Source organism: Carettochelys insculpta, chromosome 2, assembly GCF_033958435.1.
Source record: "Carettochelys insculpta isolate YL-2023 chromosome 2, ASM3395843v1, whole genome shotgun sequence".
Classification (NCBI taxonomy): Eukaryota; Metazoa; Chordata; order Testudines; family Carettochelyidae; genus Carettochelys; species Carettochelys insculpta.
The window spans coordinates 21545144-21567978 of NC_134138.1; the positions used below are offsets into that span (position 1 = coordinate 21545144).

The 22835-nt window shown below is 38.7% G+C and overlaps 1 protein-coding gene across 3 annotated transcripts in view; it reads left to right on the forward strand.

Annotated features, from left to right (window-relative positions):
* Positions 1-22835, forward strand: part of ASAP1 (ArfGAP with SH3 domain, ankyrin repeat and PH domain 1) — a 274729-nt gene that overhangs the window by 169641 nt on the left and 82253 nt on the right. For all 3 annotated transcript variants that reach the window (XM_074986652.1, XM_074986653.1, XM_074986655.1), the window contains 2 exons: positions 13041-13141; positions 17252-17321. In XM_074986652.1, the coding sequence (XP_074842753.1) occupies positions 13041-13141; positions 17252-17321 (171 nt within the window). The remainder of the gene's footprint in view (positions 1-13040; positions 13142-17251; positions 17322-22835) is intronic.

The following is a 22835-nucleotide window of genomic DNA, read 5'->3' on the forward strand; positions in this document are numbered from 1 at the left end:
GAATGAAGCTTAGACACTCTATGGAATTAAAAATATTTATAAATTTCAGTTCACTAACAATGTCTCAGAGTCCTTTATTATCCAATCTATTTTGTTGGCTTAAAATGCTCTAGAATTTGCATTACTGCATCTATGAAGAAAATGTCCAATCAAATAGTTTGTACTGTTTATAGTTTATGCACTCATACATACTTGTGTGCTTTGTTAAACAGGGTTCTTGCTCATTCAATAGCCGTGTGTTACAGCTTTTAAAATAGACCATAGCTTTTTAGTCCTATTGGCCTTCATCACTCATGAGTTTAAATAACATTGATGATACAGATGCATGGCCTTGGTTTGAACAAACAGTTCTTCAGTGTTCTGTGGGCATTCGAATCTTTATGTGATTAAAGCTGGGTTTTGTTCCTGAAACGGATGGCATGGCTGTCAGAGATTAGGGGCATTTTTCACTTTCACTCATCACCCTTTGGACAAAGTGGTTTGGGTGTCAATTAGTTATGTCATCTTTAGATTGGTGGATGGATGGATCATTTGAAGGTTTGCATGGAGGTTCCTTTCCTCTGTCTGCTTCAAACTCTTACTGTAGTTACAGATATTCCTTCGCTGCTTTGGGGAGTTCATATGAAGTCCCTGTAGATCTTTGGTTCTCTCTGTATTGAGTATCTCATAAATGGCAGGATGGTATGACTGGTACATCTAGCCTAATTGGCCTTCTGTTACTCCAGGATCTGGACTTAAAGCATTACAATACTGAACTGTCTATAACACTACATTGATTTTCAGTTGATTGGCACAAATGGGGAGAAAGTCGGTGACCCACCCTAGAGAGATTACTAGAGTATTACCAAGGGTTTGTCTCTGACTCAGAGGATTCCCTAGAGCAGACTAATCCTGCTTACCCTTGAAAGGATTGGATGCAGCTCTCTGCTCAAAGGATTCACATGCAAGCCTCAGTTCTTTGAAAAGTCTCTTTTATTGAGAGATAAAAGAACAATTACAGTAAATTCTATTAAAAACATTATGTTATATAATATATGGTAAGACATAATTACACTGAAAGATTATACATTTAATCAACATACAAGGCTGTCAGACTGTGATGAATGCAGTGTTGCTGGATTGGTATACGCTGACCCATTTATACATATGCATAAGGTTTTTAATATTAAAATTATTACAGTGCAACTTACAAATACTGTATTCACACACAAAATAACATTACAATACAACATTAATGAAATAATATTGCCATTTTAGAAGTAATGATCAGATAATCACAAAATGGGGTGGGATAGATCACACTCAGAGGCATTCAGTTTTATTTACAGGCATACACAGTCATTTTTCTTGAGTCATCATAAAGATCAGACTTAGGCTGCTGCTATTCTACCATTCTCCCACTGGAGGAGCCATGATGATGAGGAAATTTGAAGGAGGCTAATGAGGTGCTAACAAGCATTTCAGTGCCTCATTAGCATAATGGCCGCCATGTGAGGAGACTTCGATTGACAGTGAAGATTGAGACAGCTTCAAAATAAGTGCCTCACTTCAACATTCCCTTACTCCCACAGAACTAGATTGGAGTAAGGGAATGTCACAGTGGGGCACTTATTTCGAAGCTGACCCCATCTTCACTGTCAGTCTGGAATTCAAAGTCTGTACTTCGAAATTCGCATGGCTGCCATTATGCTGATGAGGCACTAAATATGCACATTAGCGCCTCATTAATCTGTTTCAAATTGTGTCATAAGAACATAAGAACATAAGAATGGCCATACTGGGTCAGACCAAAGGTCCATCAAGCCCAGCATCCCATCTGCCGACGGTGGCCAATGCCAGGTGCCCCAGAGAAGGAAAACAGAAGACAAGTGATTTATCTCCTGCCATCCATCTCCTGCCCTTGTTATGAAGGCTAGGGCACCATACTTTATCCCTGGCTAATAGCCATTTATGGACCTGACCTGCAAAAATTTATCAAGCTCTTTTTTAAACCCTAATAGAGTCCTGGGCTTCACAGCCTCCTCGGGCAAGGAGTTCCACAGGTTGACTGTGCGCTGTGTGAAGAAAAATTTCCTTTTATTAGTTTTGAACCTACTACCCATCAATTTCATTTGGTGTCCCCTAGTTCTTGTATTATGGGAAAAGGTAAATAATTTTTCTATATTCACTTTCTCCACACCATTCATGATTTTATATACCTCTATCATATCGCCCCTCAATCGCCTTTTTTCCAAACTGAAAAGTCCCAGTCTCTCTAGCCTCTCCCCATATGGGACCCTTTCCAAGCCCCTAATCATCTTAGTCGCCCTTTTCTGAACCTTTTCTAATGCCAATATATCTTTTTTGAGGTGAGGAGACCACATCTGCACGCAGTACTCGAGATGTGGGCGTACCATAGTTTTATATAGGGGAAGTATGATATCTTTTGTCTTATTATCGATCCCTTTTTTAATAATTCCTAACATCCTATTTGCCTTACTAACTGCCGCTGCACACTGCGTGGATGTCTTCAGAGAACTATCCACTATAACTCCAAGATCCCTTTCCTGATCTGTCGTAGCTAAATTTGACCCCATCATGTAGTACGTGTAATTTGGGTTATTTTTTCCAACATGCATTACCTTACACTTACCCACATTAAATTTCATTTGCCATTTTGCTGCCCAATCACTCAGTTTGCTGAGATCTTTTTGTAGTTCTTCACAATCCCTTTTGCTTTTGACTGTCCTGAACAACTTGGTGTCATCTGCAAACTTTGCCACCTCACTGCTTACCTCATTTTCTAGATCATTGATGAACAAGTTGAACAGGATCGGTCCCAGGACTGAGCCCTGGGGAACACCACTAGTTACCCCCCTCCATTGTGAAAATTTACCATTTATTCCAACCCTTTGTTTTCTGTCTTTTAACCAATTCCCGATCCATGAAAGGACCTTTCCTCCTATCCCATGACCACCTAATTTACATAAAAGCCTTTGGTGTGGGACCGTGTCAAAGGCTTTCTGGAAATCTAGGTATATTATGTCCACTGGGTGCCCCTTGTCCGCATGTTTATTAACCCCTTCAAAGAATTCTAATAGATTAGACAGACACGACTTCCCTCTGCAGAAACCATGCTGACTTTTGTCATTACCACAGCACCTCTGACAGGAGAGTGGTAGTGTAACAGCAGCCTCAGGCTCTTTCAACAATCCCTCTGAATCATCTAGTGTCTTTCTGCTTTGTCAGGTATGCCCTTCCTGCTGGCAATTTTTGCCTTCTGATGCTTCTCTCCACTGTGGTCTTCTCCTTTCTTCTGTCCTTTTCTGTGGCTTCTCCACTCTCACTCATACCCTCACATATCAATCTGTCAGCACACCCTTCTATTCAGTTTCTGGCCTCCTCTGACTGGCTGACCTTTCGGGTAGTTATCATCGCTTCCTTTGCTCCATCCTATGTGGCAGCTATGATGACTGCTCAGCCAATCGGTTTTGCCTGTCACTGTTACCCACCCTTTCAGGTGTTTTGGAGTGAGTTGAGTCATAACTGATTAAACTCTGTTTCTCTTCTATCTCTCATCTGCTATTTGTCAGTTCTTTGTGTGTTCTCCATTACTGATATTTTAGTAAAGAATTATTGACAGACATTTTGGATTTTTAACTATAAACTATAAACTGTCCTTTATGCATCTAGAATAAAACTAACTCCAAAACACTCAGATGCTGTCACTACTATTGTAATGCTAATTGGAAGAGATGTATCGTTCACAATGTTTTACTCCTACCTCTGCCCCCAGATGTCAGTATCCTTATCCAGGGTGCTGTAATCTTTATGTAGGATCAAAGCAGGTAAAAATCTTTTGTAACATTCCTCCCCAATATAGTGTGAAAAACCTTGTGGATTTTGACACAATTTAGTAACCATATTTTACATAAATCAACAAAGAGTGGAACACTGTCAGACCAACCCTGCCAGGAAGCTTTCTGTATAAACCAGTCAGCGCTTCTAAAAGCACTGAAGAGATTTTTTTGTAATTTATTTATTTATGCTTGAGGGTGGCAACTTTCAAGCCTGTATCTGTGTTTCAAGGGAGGTTAAAATGTTCTTCCAAAACCAGGCTGCTGACCTGGAATTCATATGCAAATTTAACACCATTAGAATAGGTTTGAGTAGGACTGGGAATGACTCTCTCATTATACCTCTCTCAGAACTGGAAGGGACCTCAGGAGGTCATGAAGTCCAGTCCCCTGCCCTCTTGGCAAGACCAAGCACCATTCTTTCCACCCCCCCATGATTGATCTCACAACCCTGGGTTTAGCAGGCTAAAGCTCAAACCACTGAGCTATCCCCACCACAATAAATAATTTTCCACTTTTGGTAGTCTCACTTTCTTATTCACATCCACCCCAACTGAACTAGATCTGAAGAAAGACTCCCATTGCTGTTTGCCTACTATCAGTTTCTTTTTTCTTTCCCTTCATGCTCTAACAAAGAGAGTTGCAACTAACCAAAACCTATGCCATAATAAAATTATTAGTCATTAAGGTGCCACTAGACTCCTCATTGTTTTTGTCAAAACAGATTATAGTTGTCAGAAGTCACCTGTGTGGTGTCCTAATAGGTCTCCTGCTCCATCATGATGATGATAATTCAGCTGGAGCATATGCTCTTTCTGCATATTACATTAGCTCTGAAGAGATGGCTAATACAGTAGACTCAAGAGAGCCCCCAAAGACCACAAAATCAGGTGAGGATTGAAGGTGCCCGGCCAGGTTTACTGTAAACGAAGCATAGTAATAGCACCCGGTAAACTCTACGAGGATCCTATGATTGTGTGCCTGTGACAATGAACACAGTGCAGTCAGTGCCAGCAATGTGACACTGCCCCCTAGGCTGGACAAAGAAAATTCCCCTGGAGTACATTTTTATACACGGGTACAAACAAATTACACATTACTCCTGACATATCAGATTTCCACCCTGTGATATTACCTAGTTACCGTCCATAACCTTGTATATGGGGATTCAGTCCATATTTAATATGTTTTCAGTTTAGACCCTGTCCTGAACCATGTTCCTGTTGTTGGGGGTGGTGATGGTACTGAGATGTTTCTTAATGACCCTCTGGGGTGTGTTTATGGCCTGTGCTTACTATCTCTTAGGTATGAGGGTTTCTGTAATATAAGCGAGGCCATACAGTCACAGCCTGAACATAGTATTTACATAGAAGAAATGGGTTTAAACCAAATTGTAGAGGGGGTAATGGCAGTGTATTTTGCCTACTTGTTGCTTTACTTACAGTGGAACACTTGGAAAAAATAATCCAAATGAATTTTTATAGTAAATTAGTTTGTTTGCTTTAAACCACACTATGGACACTTCACTTCTAAAGACACCATTTAGTGTTAAATGATTAACTTCAAATTCAGATGTTTAGTTAATTTAGATAATTTTCCTCAGTGTCTCTTTATAGATAAGCCCTTAAACCATCTCTGGGGAGCATCCATTTGATAATTTCTGATTCTGAGAACTTGTATGGCACAATACTATTAATGCAATATGTCCACTGCTTTCTACTACAAAGTAGACTGCATTTCAGTTTCAGAAGTGATCCCTGGATAGCCATTGCATCTATGAAGCACTTAGGCATCCTTATGGATTAAAACTGCTGTAGGAGTGAGAGAATTACTGATGACAGCACCTATACTAATAATCTTATGGATTAAATACAATTTTTTTACATGCTGAGGTCTTCTGCTCACTTCACTACTACTGAAACATCTCTCCATTTTCTCTTTATTTTAATATCCTTCCCTGCCCTTTCAAGGTCCCATACTAAAAATAACATCCTTATAATGGAGATGAGGAGCGTAGGGTTTCTGCAGTCTTGTCTACACTGCAGGATTTTCACAATGTAAGCGCTTTTTTACATGCCATATGTTCACATGATCATTTTCTTCAAAGCAGAGTAAACATTAGCATCATCTTTGCAATTGTACTTGGAAACAGCCATTTTCACCTTTATATCCTGCACTGGTAGAAAGGCATGACATTACACGATAATTGATAGTCTGTGGTTCTTCCACATCTTTAGGTATGGTGTTTCTTGTATTACTAATTATTTTCTTGTTTTTAAATACTGAATATTTGTAATTTTGTGCATAACATGGCTGTGCTATCAGAAGCAAACTTAAAGCTTTCCCTGTTTGAGTGAAAGAGATTTTTTGTAATACCAAAGTTATTTAATTTTGCAAAATATTTTCTATTTTATAAATTGAAAATGTTACTTTTTCTCTCCATTTGAATTTTGTAAATTATCTCCATTGCTGAGGATTGTGGCATCACACACACTTTCAGTTTGAGATGATGCGATGGAAACTGTAATATTATCACATTTGAAGCAACCTGTCTACTTTGGATGTTTGATTTTTTTTTTTTTTTTTACATAGACTTCTGTTAACTATTTTCGTTCATTTATATCTTATAATTTCTTTTTTAAAAAATTTGACCAACAGTCTAACTGTGCATAGTGCTAGTCATAAAGTTCACATTCATGTCATTTTCCCTTACTCCATGTCTTCTTATTTGTTACCTGCATTGGTTCCATCTTAAATTAAATGGTAAACTTTAGAATAGGGTCCATCTCATACTAGGTTTGCTCAGTTCCTTGAACGTTTCTGTCCCAATTCTGAATGAGGCTTTGGGTGCTACTGCCTGGCCAGTAAATACTATTTTGCAATGATTCCGTTATTCCATTATTTAAGAAGCTGGGAACAGGTGATAGGGTGGATCACTTGATGATTATCTATTCCTTTCATTCCCTCTGGAGCATGTCTTTCACCTTTCTTTCCCTCTGGCCAGTCTCAGAATATAGGACGCTGGTTGAGGTGGACCTTTGGTCTGACCCGTTATGGCTAGTCTTATATGTGTTGCTGTGGTTTAAGTCTTTGGTGCTGACACAGATTAAAATTATAACTCTGCACGTCTAGGGGATACCAGCTTCACATCACCCCCTTCGCCAAACTGTCCCTCCTGACTCAATAGACTGTTGCATGAAGTATATATCATTCTAGTCACTGGCACATAGTTGCAAAAGACTGTCCTGAGGAAGCAGAGTAAAACTGAAATGCATAATCTATGGTATAAAGTAATGGGAGTAATTTAAGAGGCATGTCTGTAGATAGAGGTGAGATTAAGTGAAAAATGTTTACTTAACTTTTCACTTCCTTGCTTTTGTTGCCTTTTTCAGGTATGCTATGACTACATCTAACTGCTTCGTACTGAAGTTTTAAAATATTTTAATGACAGTCAGTAAATAATACGTTTTACAAAATACAATTTTTCAGTCAAATATTATTTGTAGTTAACACCTTAAGCAACTGTTCTGCCAAAATTAGGTGTAGTTTTGAGGAGGATAGGGTACAGTTGTTATGAACATTAAAAAATTTATAAAGCATAGGAGATGCCTGCCTTCTAGTCACATGAAAATAATTTCTGCTTCTTTGAGTAGTTTCATCAGAAATCAGTAATGTTCTCCACATGAGTAGAGATTACACAAAAAATTAATAAGTGCATTATTTTAGTTTCTAAATCTTTCTCTATCAAGTAGTTCAAGCTGCTGTACAAACAGCTAACACAAACAAACACACAAAAAAAATCCCTTGAAAGCAGAGGAAGAAAATAAAACTCTAATTACAGAGTTATTAGTGAGACAAGGTGGGTGTGGTAATATGTTTTGTTAGACTAACTTCTGTTGGTGAGAGAGACCAGCTTGTGTACCACACAGTGCTCGTTGCTAAGACTGGGAAGGGTACTGGGAATGTCACAACTAAATACAAGTTAAAACAGATGATTTAGCATACATAGTACATACTCTAAGAGACTGTTCAAGGTGAAGCGGACTATTAATAACTCTGTAGTCACAGCACATAAAAGGAAGTCATTGTTTCAGTGATCCATAAATCCAGCATCTTTATTACGGGCATGATTTTGAATGTCCAGAAAAGTTACAAATTTAAGCTCTCAGGATAGGGTTGCCAACTCTGATCAAAGCTATTCCAGGATGTTTTTTTTTTCCCAACATGATATAAAGTTGTTTTCTTAAAATAGTCTAAATCTCCAGGATTACTTTCAATAAACAGCAACGAAGGGTCCTGTGGCACCTTATAGACTAACAGAAAAGTTTGGAGCATGCTTGCATCTGAAGAAGTGAGTTAACTCACGAAAGCTCATGCTCTAAACTTTTCTATTAGTCTATAAGGTGCCACAGGACCCTTCGTTGCTGCTACAGATCCAGACTAACACGGCTACCCCTCCGATACTTTTCAATAAACACTGGGAGATTGGTGCTGTTTCCAGGAGACTCCAGGCCTATACTGGAGGATGACAACCCTATCCCAGGCGCATCTTTTAAAAGTGTTGTGCACGTTTTCTTTTTGGATGAGAACTGATAGGTGACGTAGAGTAATTCTTTGTGAAAAGTATTCTCATGTGGATTTTTTGTCTTTTATCATTCTCCTGCGTGAGTTCATTTGAAAGCATGATCTCCCCCAGTGGCTATGATACTCTGAGGGGACTACCTCAACTAGCCCCCTGCTGAAACACCCTCCCTCATGCCCATTGCATGGGACCACTGGGGCTTGCATCCACTGGGGAGAAGTCTCCCCTGGAGGCTAAGATAGTCAGGGGGACTACTTCATCATCATTCCAATAGGCTCTGAAGCTGCAGACACCTGCTGGTTTTATATTTCAGTTGTAGAATCTTTTTGCTAATATCTGCTATCTGTCTTCATGCCTTGACCCACTCAGAAACATGGGGGGGAGGGGCTAGTTGAGATTCCTGTTTGCATTACAAGTTCACTGTATGATATTTCACTGCCATCACCAGTGTTGGCAATATCTGTGTAGTGAAGGGGAAAGTCTAAAATTCTTTTTTCCTAGACTTTTCTATCTCCTTTCTTCTAACTTTAGAATACAGTTTAGGCCCACTGTATTATTTTCAGGGGTCACATGCAATGATCGAGGTGGGACACTCAGTGGATGGCCAGTTGACAACACAGTTGTTGCACCTGTGTTGGTAGCATCTGTATAATGAAGGGGAAAGGCAAAAATTCTTTCTTCCTAGACTTTTCTGTCCTCTTTCTTTTAACTTTAGAATACAGTTCAGGTCCCTGTATTATTTTCAGGAATCACATGCAAGGATGGGAGCGGGTATGCTCAGTGGATGGCCAGCTGAGAACACAGCTGTTGCATAGAAGCCTTATAATGCACTGGAAAGCCAAAAACTCTCCCCATCAGCAACTCTCTTTTCTGAAAAACTTTTCTATCTTCTCTTTCTTCACACTTTTTGGGGTCCCTGTATTACTTTCAAAAAAGTCAAAAAATCTTTTTTCCTAGACTTTTCTATCCTCTTTCTTCTAACTTTGAGAATAGAGACGGGTCCCTGTATTATTTTCAGGGATGAGATGCAATCATGGGAGCGGGGACACTCAGTGAATGGGCAGTTGAGAATTCAACTACAGAAGAAAGAAATTTCTGTAAACTTCTTTTGCCATCTATGTGGATGCCCTGCTTTTCCTTCCTTTCAATGGGAAAAATGGACATTTGTTTATCACGGGAGGGGAATGAGGAAAATGCAGTGTGGGAAGATGAAGTCAGAGACCACCAAGCATACCCAGAATGGTACAGGGATGAGAAAACTGTGGGATAGGTCCCCACAATACACTACTGCAACAGTCGATGTTATCCAATTTGAGTGTGGCAGCAGTGAGTTGACGTTGTGAAGAGCAGATAGGAGGTGGAGATGGTCAAATTCGAATTTATTAATTCCCAAATCACAGAATTAACATTAATGAAGTCAAATTCATCTCATAGTATAAACATAACTTGAGATCACAGACAGAAGAACATCAAGAGGATGACCAAGCAAGATTCAGGAAAGATAGAAGTGCCATATAGCAGATATTAGTACTATGATTGATAGTGGAGAAAGCTCCATGAAAGAACAAAGACAACTACAATTGCTTCATCAGTTTTTCACAAGGCATTTGACAGTATAGATCAGAAAATGACTTGGGTGGTGTTGAAGTCGTATGGAGTAGATAGCAGACTGATACAGTTTTTGAAGGATGTCAACGACAATGCAGAAGGAGCGGTGAGAACATGCAGAGAGTTGGGAAGCTGGTTTAGATCGTGTAGAGGTATGAGACAAGGAGATCTGATATCTCTGAGTATCTTCATTGTGAACCTAGAGAGAGCGATGTACAAGATGAAGGAAGAGGTAGAAGGGATATCTGCGCACAGGATGAGAATCAACAACTTGAGGTGCGTGGATGATATAGTTCTCGTTGAAGAAGATGAAGAGAAGCTAGTGAGAACAGTGCATGTGCTAAATCAGGAAGGGAAGCAGTATGAACGATTATGAATATTGATAAAACAAAAACAATGGTATTTGGAGATAAGGAAATAGGAAGGAAGATCAGTGTAGATGGCATCAAACTAGATGACCTAGAGAAGTTCATGTATCTGGGGAGCAACATTACATATGATCTAGACTGTAAGAAGGAAATAGCAACGAGAATAGTGGAAGCAAGAGTGGATTTTAAGGCAATGGATAAGATCCGGAAAACCAAAGTGATTAGTTTAGGAAGAAAGCTCAGTGTCTTGAAAAATGTGTATATTTAGCAGCATGTTGTACAGATGTGAGACATGGGTAATAATGAAAGATTCAAAGTGAGGGATGTTGTCATTTGAGAGGAGTTGTTACAGAAAGATCCTGGGAGTAGGATGAATGCAGAAGGTCACCAGTGAGGAATTATATAGGAAGATAAAGCAGAAAGAGAACCTACTACAGAAGGTTATACAATGGAAATTACAGCTATTCAGGCATATCTGCACAATGAATGACAAACCAAAGATCAAGACCCTGGTATTTGTCATAATGGATGGTTTGAATAGGAGAGGCAGACCCCACAGAGAAAGAGTGGATATATTAGATTGGTGTAGAGCAAGTGTACAGAAGCTAAGCCACTCCACACTGGACAGGGTAAGATAGAAGGAAATAGCGAGAGAGGCATCAGACACCAACGGGCTCTGAGCTCATGGTTGTTGATGATGAAGATGATGTAGATATAGCATATGTGTTTAGATGTCGTATTTTGAAATAGCTAAAGTGCTATTTTGAAATGCATTTTTGTGGGATCCTCTACACTAGGAACTAACTTTGAAGTTAACTTTCAAGTTAGGCACAACTTCGAAAGAGCCTGCGGAGAGTCTACATGCATTTTCCCTTACTGTGAAGTTAACAGAGCCCAACTTTGAAGTCCATAATCCATCCCCAGGAATGGAGTAGTGCCCTACTTTGAAGTTTAACTTTGAAGTAAGATGTGTGTAGACACTCAACTTTGAAGTTGCTTACGTTGAAGTTATACTTCGAAGTAAGCAACTTTGAAGTTATTTTTGTAGTGTAGACACAGCTTTTGTGTAGCAGAATTATTTCAAAATAAGCTGTTTCAGAATAGCTATTCTGGAATAGTTTGTATCAGAATAAGGTTGCTGTGTAGACATACCCTTGAGTCAAATTCAGAATTGAAAAATAGTCATGTCGGCTATCTTGGCATAGTTTCCTTGCATGTAGCATCTTTATAGTTGTGATGGGGCCATTAGACAAATGTTTATATAGTGGTGTTTCATAATTGGCTTCTTAGTTTGATAGTCCTCCTTGGTGGACAGGGGAATCACTCCTCCTGTCTGGGTTCACCAATTCAGAACAGGTACTTACAGTTATAAAACAAAACTTATTTTCTACAGACATTACAAGTAAGATTAATGCATGCAGCAACTTAAAATTAGGTTTTTTAGAGTCTAAACACTAAGTATATACTTACAAGTCTAACAGGTATGTTGAACAATAGTAACAGGTAAGCTGGTCTGTTTTCCAGCTATGAATTAGTCAGTGCTCAGCTGATGCCTACAGCCTTGGCAAGAACTGGCCTACCAGCAGCACAGTCCCTTTTTGTCTAGACTACAGGGGTGTTAAAGAGCCACTTCACTTTGAAAAATCCCTTAGAACATGTACTATCTGTTCAACCTTGTATTTGGCTGTGAAACTGAGCAGAGGAAGAGCTCTGTGTATCTAGAAAGTTTCTCTGTCTTTCCAACCGAAGTTGGCCCAATAAATGGTATTATGGCATCCACCTTGTCTCTCTAATATCCTGGGTCTGACATGGTTACATCAATGCATAAACCGTTATTAGTAATCTCCCATGTTCCAATTCAATATTAAAAGAGAACAAACCTCCAAAAGATAAACCTGTATAATATTTTACCATGCTCTCATGTTACTTGGCAAGCAAAGGCAAATAAATGTGTAAATGAAGAACTGTGTTGTTTCTTCCTACAAATTAGTGCCATTTGCAAGAATGACTGCTGATTGTTTTTTTTTAAATGAGAAAGCTGCAGAATATATGTTCAGGAGCGTATTATTTTCCAAAATTAACTCTCTTTTTTTTAAATTCTTTGCTTTTTCTTTCCTGTGTTGCTTTTGCCTTTCCTGATCGAAGGCTAGGAGAGTAAGTCAATGTTTTAATAAGACTTTGTTTTTTCTAGTGAATTTGAAGTCATTTTGATTACCCTACTTTTTGCTTTTTTAAATTATTTGGGGAGATTCTGTTTACTCAAAAAAATATGTCCATTATATGTATTTCTAAACTTCATTAAAATGGGACTGATTATTGGTGTTGTTTCACATATAAAGGTGCATGTAAAACTTAGTTGTTTTCACAGTTTCACCTTTTTGATTCCTTCATTACCTTGGGACATACACCTGCTTTCTTTGTATACTCATAATTCCTGGGGAAGTGGGTGTTGGGGATATGCAATAAATGTATGATCAGGTAAAGTTAAGTGTCCATAACTAATTATTAAACTTCTTAGTTGGGATTCTTTCAAATCTGTTATTACATAAAATGTAGGGAGGTAGGGAAGGAGAAGTAATTAAAAATAAGTGTAAGATCTTATTGCATATATTAAAGGTTTTTTAATGTTTTTTCCTCCTCCTATAGGATTCTCAAAGCAGGCAGGGAGGATATAGTATGCATCAGCTTCAGGGAAATAAGGAGTATGGAAGTGAGAAGAAAGGCTATCTCTTAAAGAAGAGTGATGGGTATGTAGTTGGAGTACATAATACATGGGATCACCATTATGCAGTGTATGCAATTAATTTTTTGAGCTTGTGCATTTTAAAACATTAACGATTAAGGGAATTCTCTTAATTTGGTGACTAGAAAGCTTGCAAATCTCATTTGTAAATTGTTTATTTTTTCCTGTAAATGTTGTTAGAATTCAGAGTTGATTAAAACTGTTCAGCAATAGTCAGTGTTATTTGTACCAGAGAGGTAGCCGTGTTAGTCTGTATCTTCAAGAACAACAAGAAGTCCTGTGGCACCTTATAGACTAACAGATATTTTGGAGCATAAGCTTTCATGGGCAAAGAGCCGCTTCATCAGATGCATGATGAAGTGGGTCTTTTCCCACGAAAGCTTATGCTCCAAAATATCTGTTAGTCTATAAGGTGCCACAGGACTTCTTGTTGTTCTCAATGTTATTTGGTATTTCCATTCATAAGCTGACATGTGAATCACACTTCAAGGAAATATATAAAACATTGCTTAATAAAAATTTAATTTTGAAATTACTTGTCCAATTAAAAGTGCAGCAGAAGTAGTTACTTACCCCCATTTTATATCATTTTAGTGTTTTTGAACATCCTGAATTTGTACATTAGCAGCTAGATTCAGATATGTCTCCATTTATGTTATACATAATTTTCACCCTTTTGGGGGCCATACTCTCCATGGCCTTTTGAATAAAATTTTCAAAATGCTTTAGAAACTTAAGAATCTAAGTCTCAATTTCAGATATGCCTCAGATGCTTAGCACCTAGGTCTCTGAGAGCTACTCAGTTTTAAAAAGGGACTTAAACGCTTAAATCAGTGAGGCAGTTCAAAAAATGTTCCCCTTTATAAATAAAATTGCCGTGGTAAAAAATTGAACATTCTGCTCTATAAATGTTTTATTTGAAATTGTTGATTTTCAAGGTCATAGAATTAACTATAGAAATATAAATTGTGTATTTGTAGAAAATAGAATTATAGAATTATAGTAGTTTATTGGCCAAACCTGCAAGTCTGTGCTTACTCACGGTGTTCCATGGGTTTCAGCTGGCCAACTAATGAAAGGCGTATTCAGATGAGAAAGTCTTTACTATGTTCAGAGCTTTAATTTGTAATGCTTGTATTTTATTTACCAAAACGATACTTCAAGGAATTTGAATATAGAATTAAAGATGAACAATATAGCACTCAAATCAAGAAATGCATATGTAACCCCCATTGTTTCCTCTGTGGGTCACGCAAGAGCAGGGAACACTCACTTGTGTGCCTGTGCCCTGATGGGCCTGATATTAAAGGAGATCCTGAATGTCCCAGTGGTGATGTTGGATAATTGGGAATCCCTTTCCATCCCTTTGCTGCAGGCCCTTATTTCTAAAGATATGTACAATGGCAGTAACCCCCCTCTCCCCCCAACTGGCCCCTGTACACACTTAATGGTGTGCCTTAGAAACCTCCAGGCACACTTATTCTAGTTATAATCTGGGTTTTACTCGCAAACAGCAATTATAAATAGTATATTTATAATGAATCAAATTAGAATTAACACACACCTTTTTTTTAATGATTTAGGGAAACAGAGTTATAGGCTAACCTTGAATAAAATCAGTTAACAATGTACACAGAAATAAATGAAACTGGCATGTTCACTGCCATCAGTTATCCCACCCCAGAGCATACACAACTCAGACAGCAGAGCTGGAGATGCCTTCATTGGTGTGCTTGCAGGTATTCCAATGGACTGCAGACTGTTTGGTGGAGGATCTGTGTGTCAGTCCAGGAAAGGCAACAAGCTGAAGCTTCTGATACTGGAGTTGGCCTCAGCAACACTTTACCGGGCACAGATAATTACAGTCCCTTCCCTGCAAGGTGACTCATAAGCAGGATATATCTTCCCGAAGCAGTTCCTGGAATGGGAAAAAGCTTTACACCCGCCCTGAAGTGGTCTGTTTGATCACTGGCTGCAGTGTCAACACCAGCAGCCCTAACTCCCCAAAACAAGGAGGCCACAGTTTCCTTCCTTTTTAGTTCCATAGGCATCATGGGAGTTGTAGTCTCTAGAGCCAGATTACAGCACAAAAGAACCTCCCAGTAGAAGTCAGAGGATCCCCTAGGCAAAAAGAAAAATTATTCCTTTCCCCTATGCCAAGACCTTAATGATGTTCTTGTTTTTTATTCTTGTTACTAAAAAGTTTAACAAACTATAAATTGGAATTTCATGCAGAATCTGCATATCAATTTCATGCATGTCTTATATTCTAAGTATTGTTAATGTCTACAAATAAAATTTTTTTTAAACAGCCTTAGTAGTTTTAGAATTCTTTAAAATTCTGATTTCTCCAGCTTATTTCATATAGGATATTAAAGCAGCTGTAAGATACCTGCACTTTTCTATAGACATGAGTAATGTTATAACCAAATTCTTGTGAGAGGGGAAAAAAAATCCTAACTTTTAGCATTTGAAACCTGAAAAATAGTCAGACTTGCAATAATTTGAATCATTTTTAGTGTCAGGGCATCAGAAAAGTAAACCTTATAGGACTAAGGTTTCAAGATTTTATCTTTATGAAAAAAAATGTACCTTCATTTTATTATCTGTGTTTTTGTCAAAGTGATTCTTTTGTTAGCTTCTCTTATTTTGTTTCTGTGGTGACAAAAATGCACAGCCATTAAATGTATGATCTGTCAACCAATAATTCTCTTTTTAAAGGTATTGATGAAATATCAGGACCACTTGGTTTTCCTCTCCTATGTAGTATTTTATGGTATGAATAAAAACAAAACCTCAGTACTAAAAAGTAGAAATTGAACACCATTTCTTCTTTAGGGAACATAGAGCGAAGATAGTGAATTAACACAACTTTTGTACAGAACTGCGTTGGTGGGGTAGGGGTGTAGTTTTCTGCTTTGAACCTTCTGGGAACAAATTAAAATAATTGTTTTCTATCTCTGGTAAATATTAAAGGAACAGCATCAAAACCGCATAGTCTTAAGGTAATTGTTACTAGAATGAAGGTTTTTCCTGCTTCTCATCTCTTGTAAAGTATGAGCAAGAGTCAGAATAGAATTCATATGTGCATAATTTCTTAAAATGGGAACTTAACTCTGAGAAATCTTAAAAACATTTATTATAATCATACTGTAGTTTTGTTTTCATCAGTTTAAAGTACTTTATAGACTTAGAAACATGAAAACTGTGTGAATTATCAGACAAAGTGATAAGCCTTTTACTATACACACTTTTTCAAGAGAATTTAATTTTGGTATTTCAATCATCAGTAAAATAAGAGCATGAATTGTTAGCTATAAATTTTAGGGTCTTTTGTTTGATGTAAAAAGTAGAGCTATGGATGATAAAAATTTCAGTTCAGCCAAACAGCTTTGGTTGATGTCATTTTTTATTGTTTTATACGACGATCTGCTGTCCTGGTCAGAAAAGCAAAAATTAGAAGTTTTTTTTTTTAATTTAAAATCATGCATCTATGAAATTAATGCAATTAATACACTATTAAAGCATAAAGAGTAGGGCTAAAATTTTCAAAAGTGACTTAAACACTTAGGTACCTAAGTTTCATTGAAAATAATAGGGATTGAGCTGCTAAAGGCTGAAGTATCTTTTGAAAATGCAAATTAGAGTGTTTTGGCGTACTTACTTTTTGTAAAATGTAAGCAGTATAAAAAAAATGTTTATCTGTTCGGCCATGTCTAGACTGCAGGTTTCTGTCAACAAAATTTCTGTCAATAGAAGTTTTCTCAACAGAGCGTGCCTCCTGACTGCAGATACCTTGGAAGAGATCTGTCAGTCAGGAGTGTTCTGTCGACATCCCCGTACACCTTGTTCCATGAGGAAGAAGGGATGTCTCATAAGAGATGTTTTTTTTCCAACGTTTGGCCCATCTTTACAGGACTAAATGTTGGAAAAACCTCTCCTGCCAGAACTGTCAGCAAAAGATATGCAAATTGCGGTGTGCAGTTTACATATCTTTTGCCGACAGTTCTCCTTAGTGTAGACACAGCCTTAGTCTCCAGGTTTGTTGTACGGACAAACTAAAAAGAGCACTAATTGTGGTTGGTACTTGATACGTTGTCTTGTTATTATTTAGGCTAAGGAAAGTGTGGCAAAGAAGAAAGTGCACTGTCAAAAATGGAATTCTTACCATATCCCATGCAACAGTAAGTTGGCTTTTTTATACTCCATTTTTGCCATAATGAATTCAATGAACTCTATCCATGTGAATCCATTGACTTATTAATTGACTGATTAATCAGCATTTTAAATATCCACATAACAGGTCTATATTAAATTATGTAAGTAGAAGGGGCAGTTAATAAATGTAAACATAAAAGATGGGTTGAATAATAACTTATAGTTAACACTCCATATTGTGTATAATAAAAGATCGTGAATGAAGTTTTTTGTTATGTTTGTTTTTTACTCCACAGTGACTTCCAGAACAAAAGCTGAGCTGCTTTGAGCTTCAGGGACCTTTAAGATTTTGCCTTAGCTTACACTAAATAAACTTGTTATTAGAGCTAACTAAATAATAAAAATACTTTCAAACTAATTTATTTGGGCAAAGTACCAGTTAGACCAGTAGAGGAAGCAGCTGTCCCCATGCACTTTATTTTTGCTTTGCCACCAGTCTTGTACAGGCATCCTGTCGTCAGCCACTGGAAACCCTACTACCTCCATTACTGGTGGGCAGGAGGGTGGCAAGCAGGGATCTGGCCAACAGCAGGACCCACCAGTACTGATGGAGCGAGGTAGAAAATAAGTAATAATTTGCCAATATTTCAGAAAAAGTAAGGACACCTGTAGGGAGACTTAAATACAGACTGTCTCTTTAAAAATGCAACATTTGGTCACCCTAGTTATAATATGTTAAGTAAGAAAATGTTTTCTTTGGCAAATGGTTTGGCTTTTAATGCATTTGTACTCAAGCGCTAATACTAATTAACATATTTTAATGGTACATTCATCCCCAATTTTAACAGCTGGAATCACATCCTCAATTGCTTTCTTGAATTACATGTTCATCTTAACTGTGGTTATAGTAGTTAAGTGTCAGTCAGACCAATTATGGTCTTGGCTGAACTGTTTTTCTTTCTCTGATAGGTTGGTACATAAAAATATTTTCCTTGCATTTTGCCTGCAAGTAGTAAGATGGGGAAGCTGCTCAGATTTCTGTGCAGCATTAATCAAACTCCATAAAAGAGTCAAAATTTGTCTCGAATCTGATGCCAGATACACTGTTGTATGTACAGTTAACCTTCGATTTAATGGACTAATGTGGGGCAGGGGTGTTTGTTAAACCCAAAAGTCTGTTAAATACGAGGATTTACTGCCAGCCCACACCATCGAGCTCCCTCAGCCCCCCGCCTTCCCCAAAAAAAAGCCCATGACTCACCAGAGCTGCTGCCACTGGAGCTGCTGGATGTGCAGCTGGGGCCACCCTGCTGTGTGGCTGGAGGGACCGCACCACAAGGCTGGAGCTGCCCCTTCACCATGGCCTGGAGGAGCCACTGCCATGCGGCTGGAGGGAGCCGCCACCATAGCTGTCACATGCTCCTCCCACCCGGGGTGGAATGTGTATACGAGTGCTGTCCGCCTGTGTAAACACCCCACCTCTGGTGGAAGGAGCTCTGTTGGCGGTCGTGGTGGATTATGGTGGCTGGAAGCGACATCCCCTCCAGCCACAGCAGTGGTGGCTCTGGTAAGTCCCCTAACCCTTTTTTTTTTTTGGGGGGAGCGGTGGGTGGGGCAGCGGGAGTGGAATTTAGGATTTTAAGGGCACTGATTTTAGCCGACTTCAGGAACAACTGTAGGGGCAGGGGGGCCTGGCGGATGTCTGTTGTTCCTGAGGTCTGCTAAATCAGGGCCTGTAAAATTGGGGGTTTACTGTACAAATGAGTCTATAATTTGATCTATAAGCTTGAACTTTTTCCATTCCATTTCAGGCAGTCATCTCTTAAATTAAGCAGGTTTAGGTGTGATAGGTACCAGCGTTGGTGCTCACCTAAAATGATGATGTGATCAACATAGCAAACAAATATTTAATGATGGGTTACTCAGTGTAGCAGAGAAGGGTATTACACAAATCTAGGGCTAGAAGTTGAAGCTAGACAAATTCAGACTGAAACAAGGCTTAGTTTGTAAATTTTAATAAACGGTTTGTTGACTATATAGGCTTACAGTTGACCTAAGAACAAATTTAGTTCCAGTACAATGTTAAATCTGATTTCTGATCACAATTCATTTTCCTGGTCCAGACAAATGCTTTGTCAGAGCTTTGAGATACAGTTGCATAGTGTTCACCTCTAAGTCTAGTTCTAGTGGTGAAATAAATTAGATTGCAAGCTGTTGATGAGATTGAAAGTTCTTTGTAACAGGAATAGTCTTCTCAATGCACAGCGCCTAGTACAGTGAGGCCCTGATCTGACATGGATGCAAGTTATAAGTTATAGTCTTTTTTTCATCGACTGCAAATCCTTAAAAATGTAAATAAGCCATTCTAATAGCACAGAGCTGCCATTCAAGACATCTGTAGTCAGTGAGACACTTTGGAATTCAGACTGCATCCATCAGTGCCAGAAACCTTTTGGTCAATGTTGAGGGCAAGATGTCAGTTCTCATATTATTTAGTTGTTTCTTGCTGCTTATTACACAGAGCCACATTCTTATTATGCTGGTCACTTGCTATGTAAGGTGAGTGAGCTGGATAGGGAAAGATGAGCTGCCAAATAAATCTTTAAACAAAGGCTTTTAGGGTAGTTGCAGGGAAGCAATGTTTGGATAACTGCCAGGAAATAGCTTGTTTCCTTGGAAGATAATTGAGAATAAAATGAGATCACAAATTTAGAAGCCAAGCATGCTAGCTTTTAGAATTACAGGTAAAGTCCTCATGTACTTCTCTTAGTAGAGAATTACAAGAAGTCTTGTGGCACTTTATAGACTAACAGATATTTTGGAGCATAAGCTTTCGTGGGCAAAGACCCAGGGTCTTTGCCCACGAAAGCTTATGCTCCAAAATATCTGTTAGTCTGTAAGGTGCTACAAGACTTCTTGTAGTTTTAGCAGAGAATGTGTCATTTTTGATTTTGTACTTCTCTTACAGAGTGTCATGTGATTCAGATTTTTAGTATTTTATATGAAGAAGATCTTGCAGAAGTTTACTAATAGTTTTACACTCGTCTAGTTGTCTATTGGGCTAAACCCAGAATACACACAAGATTAAAACTGTAGATCACGTCTTTATAAAATATTCTATAAATTGCACTCTCGTGAAGGGTCTGACTGGCATCTCCTGGAGGCTGAAGTCCTTGTATTGTATGTAGCAGAATTAGCATTTTGCATTTTAACACTTGCACATGATATAAATGTGCTGTATTGCTGTAAGGTGGGTAAGGCACAGGTCTGACTCAGAATACTTGGCTGCACTGCAAGCAGTGACATGGACCTCCCACGTGATCTTAGGAGTGTATTTTGATATTGCTGTGCCTCTGTTTCTGAATTTTCACAGTGGCCGTGTCTACACTAGCCCCAAACTTCGAAATGGCCACGCAAATGGCCATTTCGAAGTTTACTAATGAAGCGCTGAAATGCATATTCAGCTCTTCATTAGCATGCGGGCGGCCGCGGCACTTCAAAATTGATGCGGCTCATCCCGACGGGGCTCCTTTTCAAAAGGACCTCGCCTACTTCGAAGTCCCCTTATTCCCATGAGCAGATAGGAATAAGGGGACTTCGAAGTAGGTGGGTCCTTTTGAAAAGGAGCCCCGTCGGGACGAGCCGCGCAGCAGCGAGGCACGTCAATTTCGAAGTGCTGTGGCTGCCCATATGTTAATGAAGCGCTGAATATGCATTTCAGCGCTTCATTAGTAAACTTCAAAATGGCCATTTGTGTGGCCATTTCAAAGTTTGGGGCTAGTGTAGACACAGCCAGTGAGAATTATTGAGGGATGTGAGACTAAGTGTGCGTGTTTGCAAGGTATCCTGAAATCCTTGGCTAACACATGCTACAGAAATAAAAATTACTGCTATTACTGAATATCCATTAAGCAATAAATACTCTTCTCCGTAGGTGTCATCATGTCAACCATTTCTACCACCAGGGTTTTATTTTAATACCCACCCTCTTCTGTCTCACATTCATTAACAATTATTACGATATAAGTTGACCGTCTCTAATCTGGCACTCTCTCATCCACCAACATCCAAAATCCGGCATGACTTTAGTTAGCCAGAAGACCACTTATCATGGGTGTTGCCAAGTTTCCCATCGTCCCATAAAGTTTGTGTACAGCCATCAGTTCTGGCTCTCAGTGTTCTGTGCCTTTTTTTAGGTTTCATTTACCCCCAAATGTCTTCTAAAAGCTCATTAAGCAGTAGAAATATTGATACTGCTGCTAGACAACTTCTCATGTTTTGGCAAATTCTCTTGTTCAGCACCAGTCAGTTACCACGAGTGCTGGACTAGAGAAGTTCAGTCTGTAACTCTTTTTTTTCCAGCCAGAAGTACAGAAATAACTATTTCTCCCATGGCTCCAAAAGGCATGGCCAAACAGTATCTGTCTGTAGGAAATGCAAAGGGTGTAGGCAATGCTGACATCTGTGCATAACATTCAGGTAACTGAGTGCATCTGTTCCCTAATGCCCTGTCTTAGTCTAATAGGTATGGGTCTCACTTTTGAGGGGGTGGATTGAGTCTTGTTCATGACTGTAAAATTACTGTTATACTAAAGGGCTGGCTTCCATAAATTTATTTAATCTGAGTTTACTTCCCTAAAATTTATACTTCTGCAGGATCTAAGCCATGCAGTTTGTGTAATGTAAATGGGTAGACAGATATATGACAAAATACTTCAGGTTGTTATAACATTGATATATTTGCATTTCAGGTTACTAGATAGTTCAAAATTGCAATAAGTCCAGTTTTTAAACTGAGGTTTAGATGTCCTGTACTGTGCTTCTGTTCCTATTTCTGCGAGGATTCCTTCTCTTTTCATTGTTCTTCAGATGCTTTGACGTATATGTTCCATGGTTGGTGCACATGCATCATGTACTCAGTTTAAGGTTATTATGGCCAGCAATGTGTGAGGCTCCACCTGTCCCTTGCATGTCCTCGAGCCTCCCACCTGCGATTGTAAAGGATGGGATGACCGCAGCCATAACTTAATGCGTTCTGTCTGTGCTATGAGACAGAACTTGACAGTATCTGAGTTTGCTCTTACTCTGAAGTTTTTTCCTTATTTTTTACATAAGTGGTTAGTAGATACTGAGGGCATATCTACACTAGACCTTAAAGACGATCATAGATATTCAGTTCCAGCTACAGCAGTGGTGTAGCTGAAATTGACATATCTCTGATTGACTTATCTGGCCATCCCCTCTGAGAGAGAATGAGAAGTATAGGGGTCAGTGGTCCAATTTCATGCAGCCCCATTAGGCATATGAAATCAAACCCCGGAAGACTGACCCTATTATGAAATACAGTTCACCAGCCTTAGAGATTATCTTTCATCTGAAGCTATAATGTCCTTTAAAGATGGACTCACAATACATGTGTTAAGTCTCTTGGTAAGGAGTACATACAGAGAGATTTGCCATTTGCAAATTGTCCTCGAAGAGAACACACAGAACAAGAGTGATTCGCTGAAATTAATTTCTGCTGGGAGAAGTCAAAATGA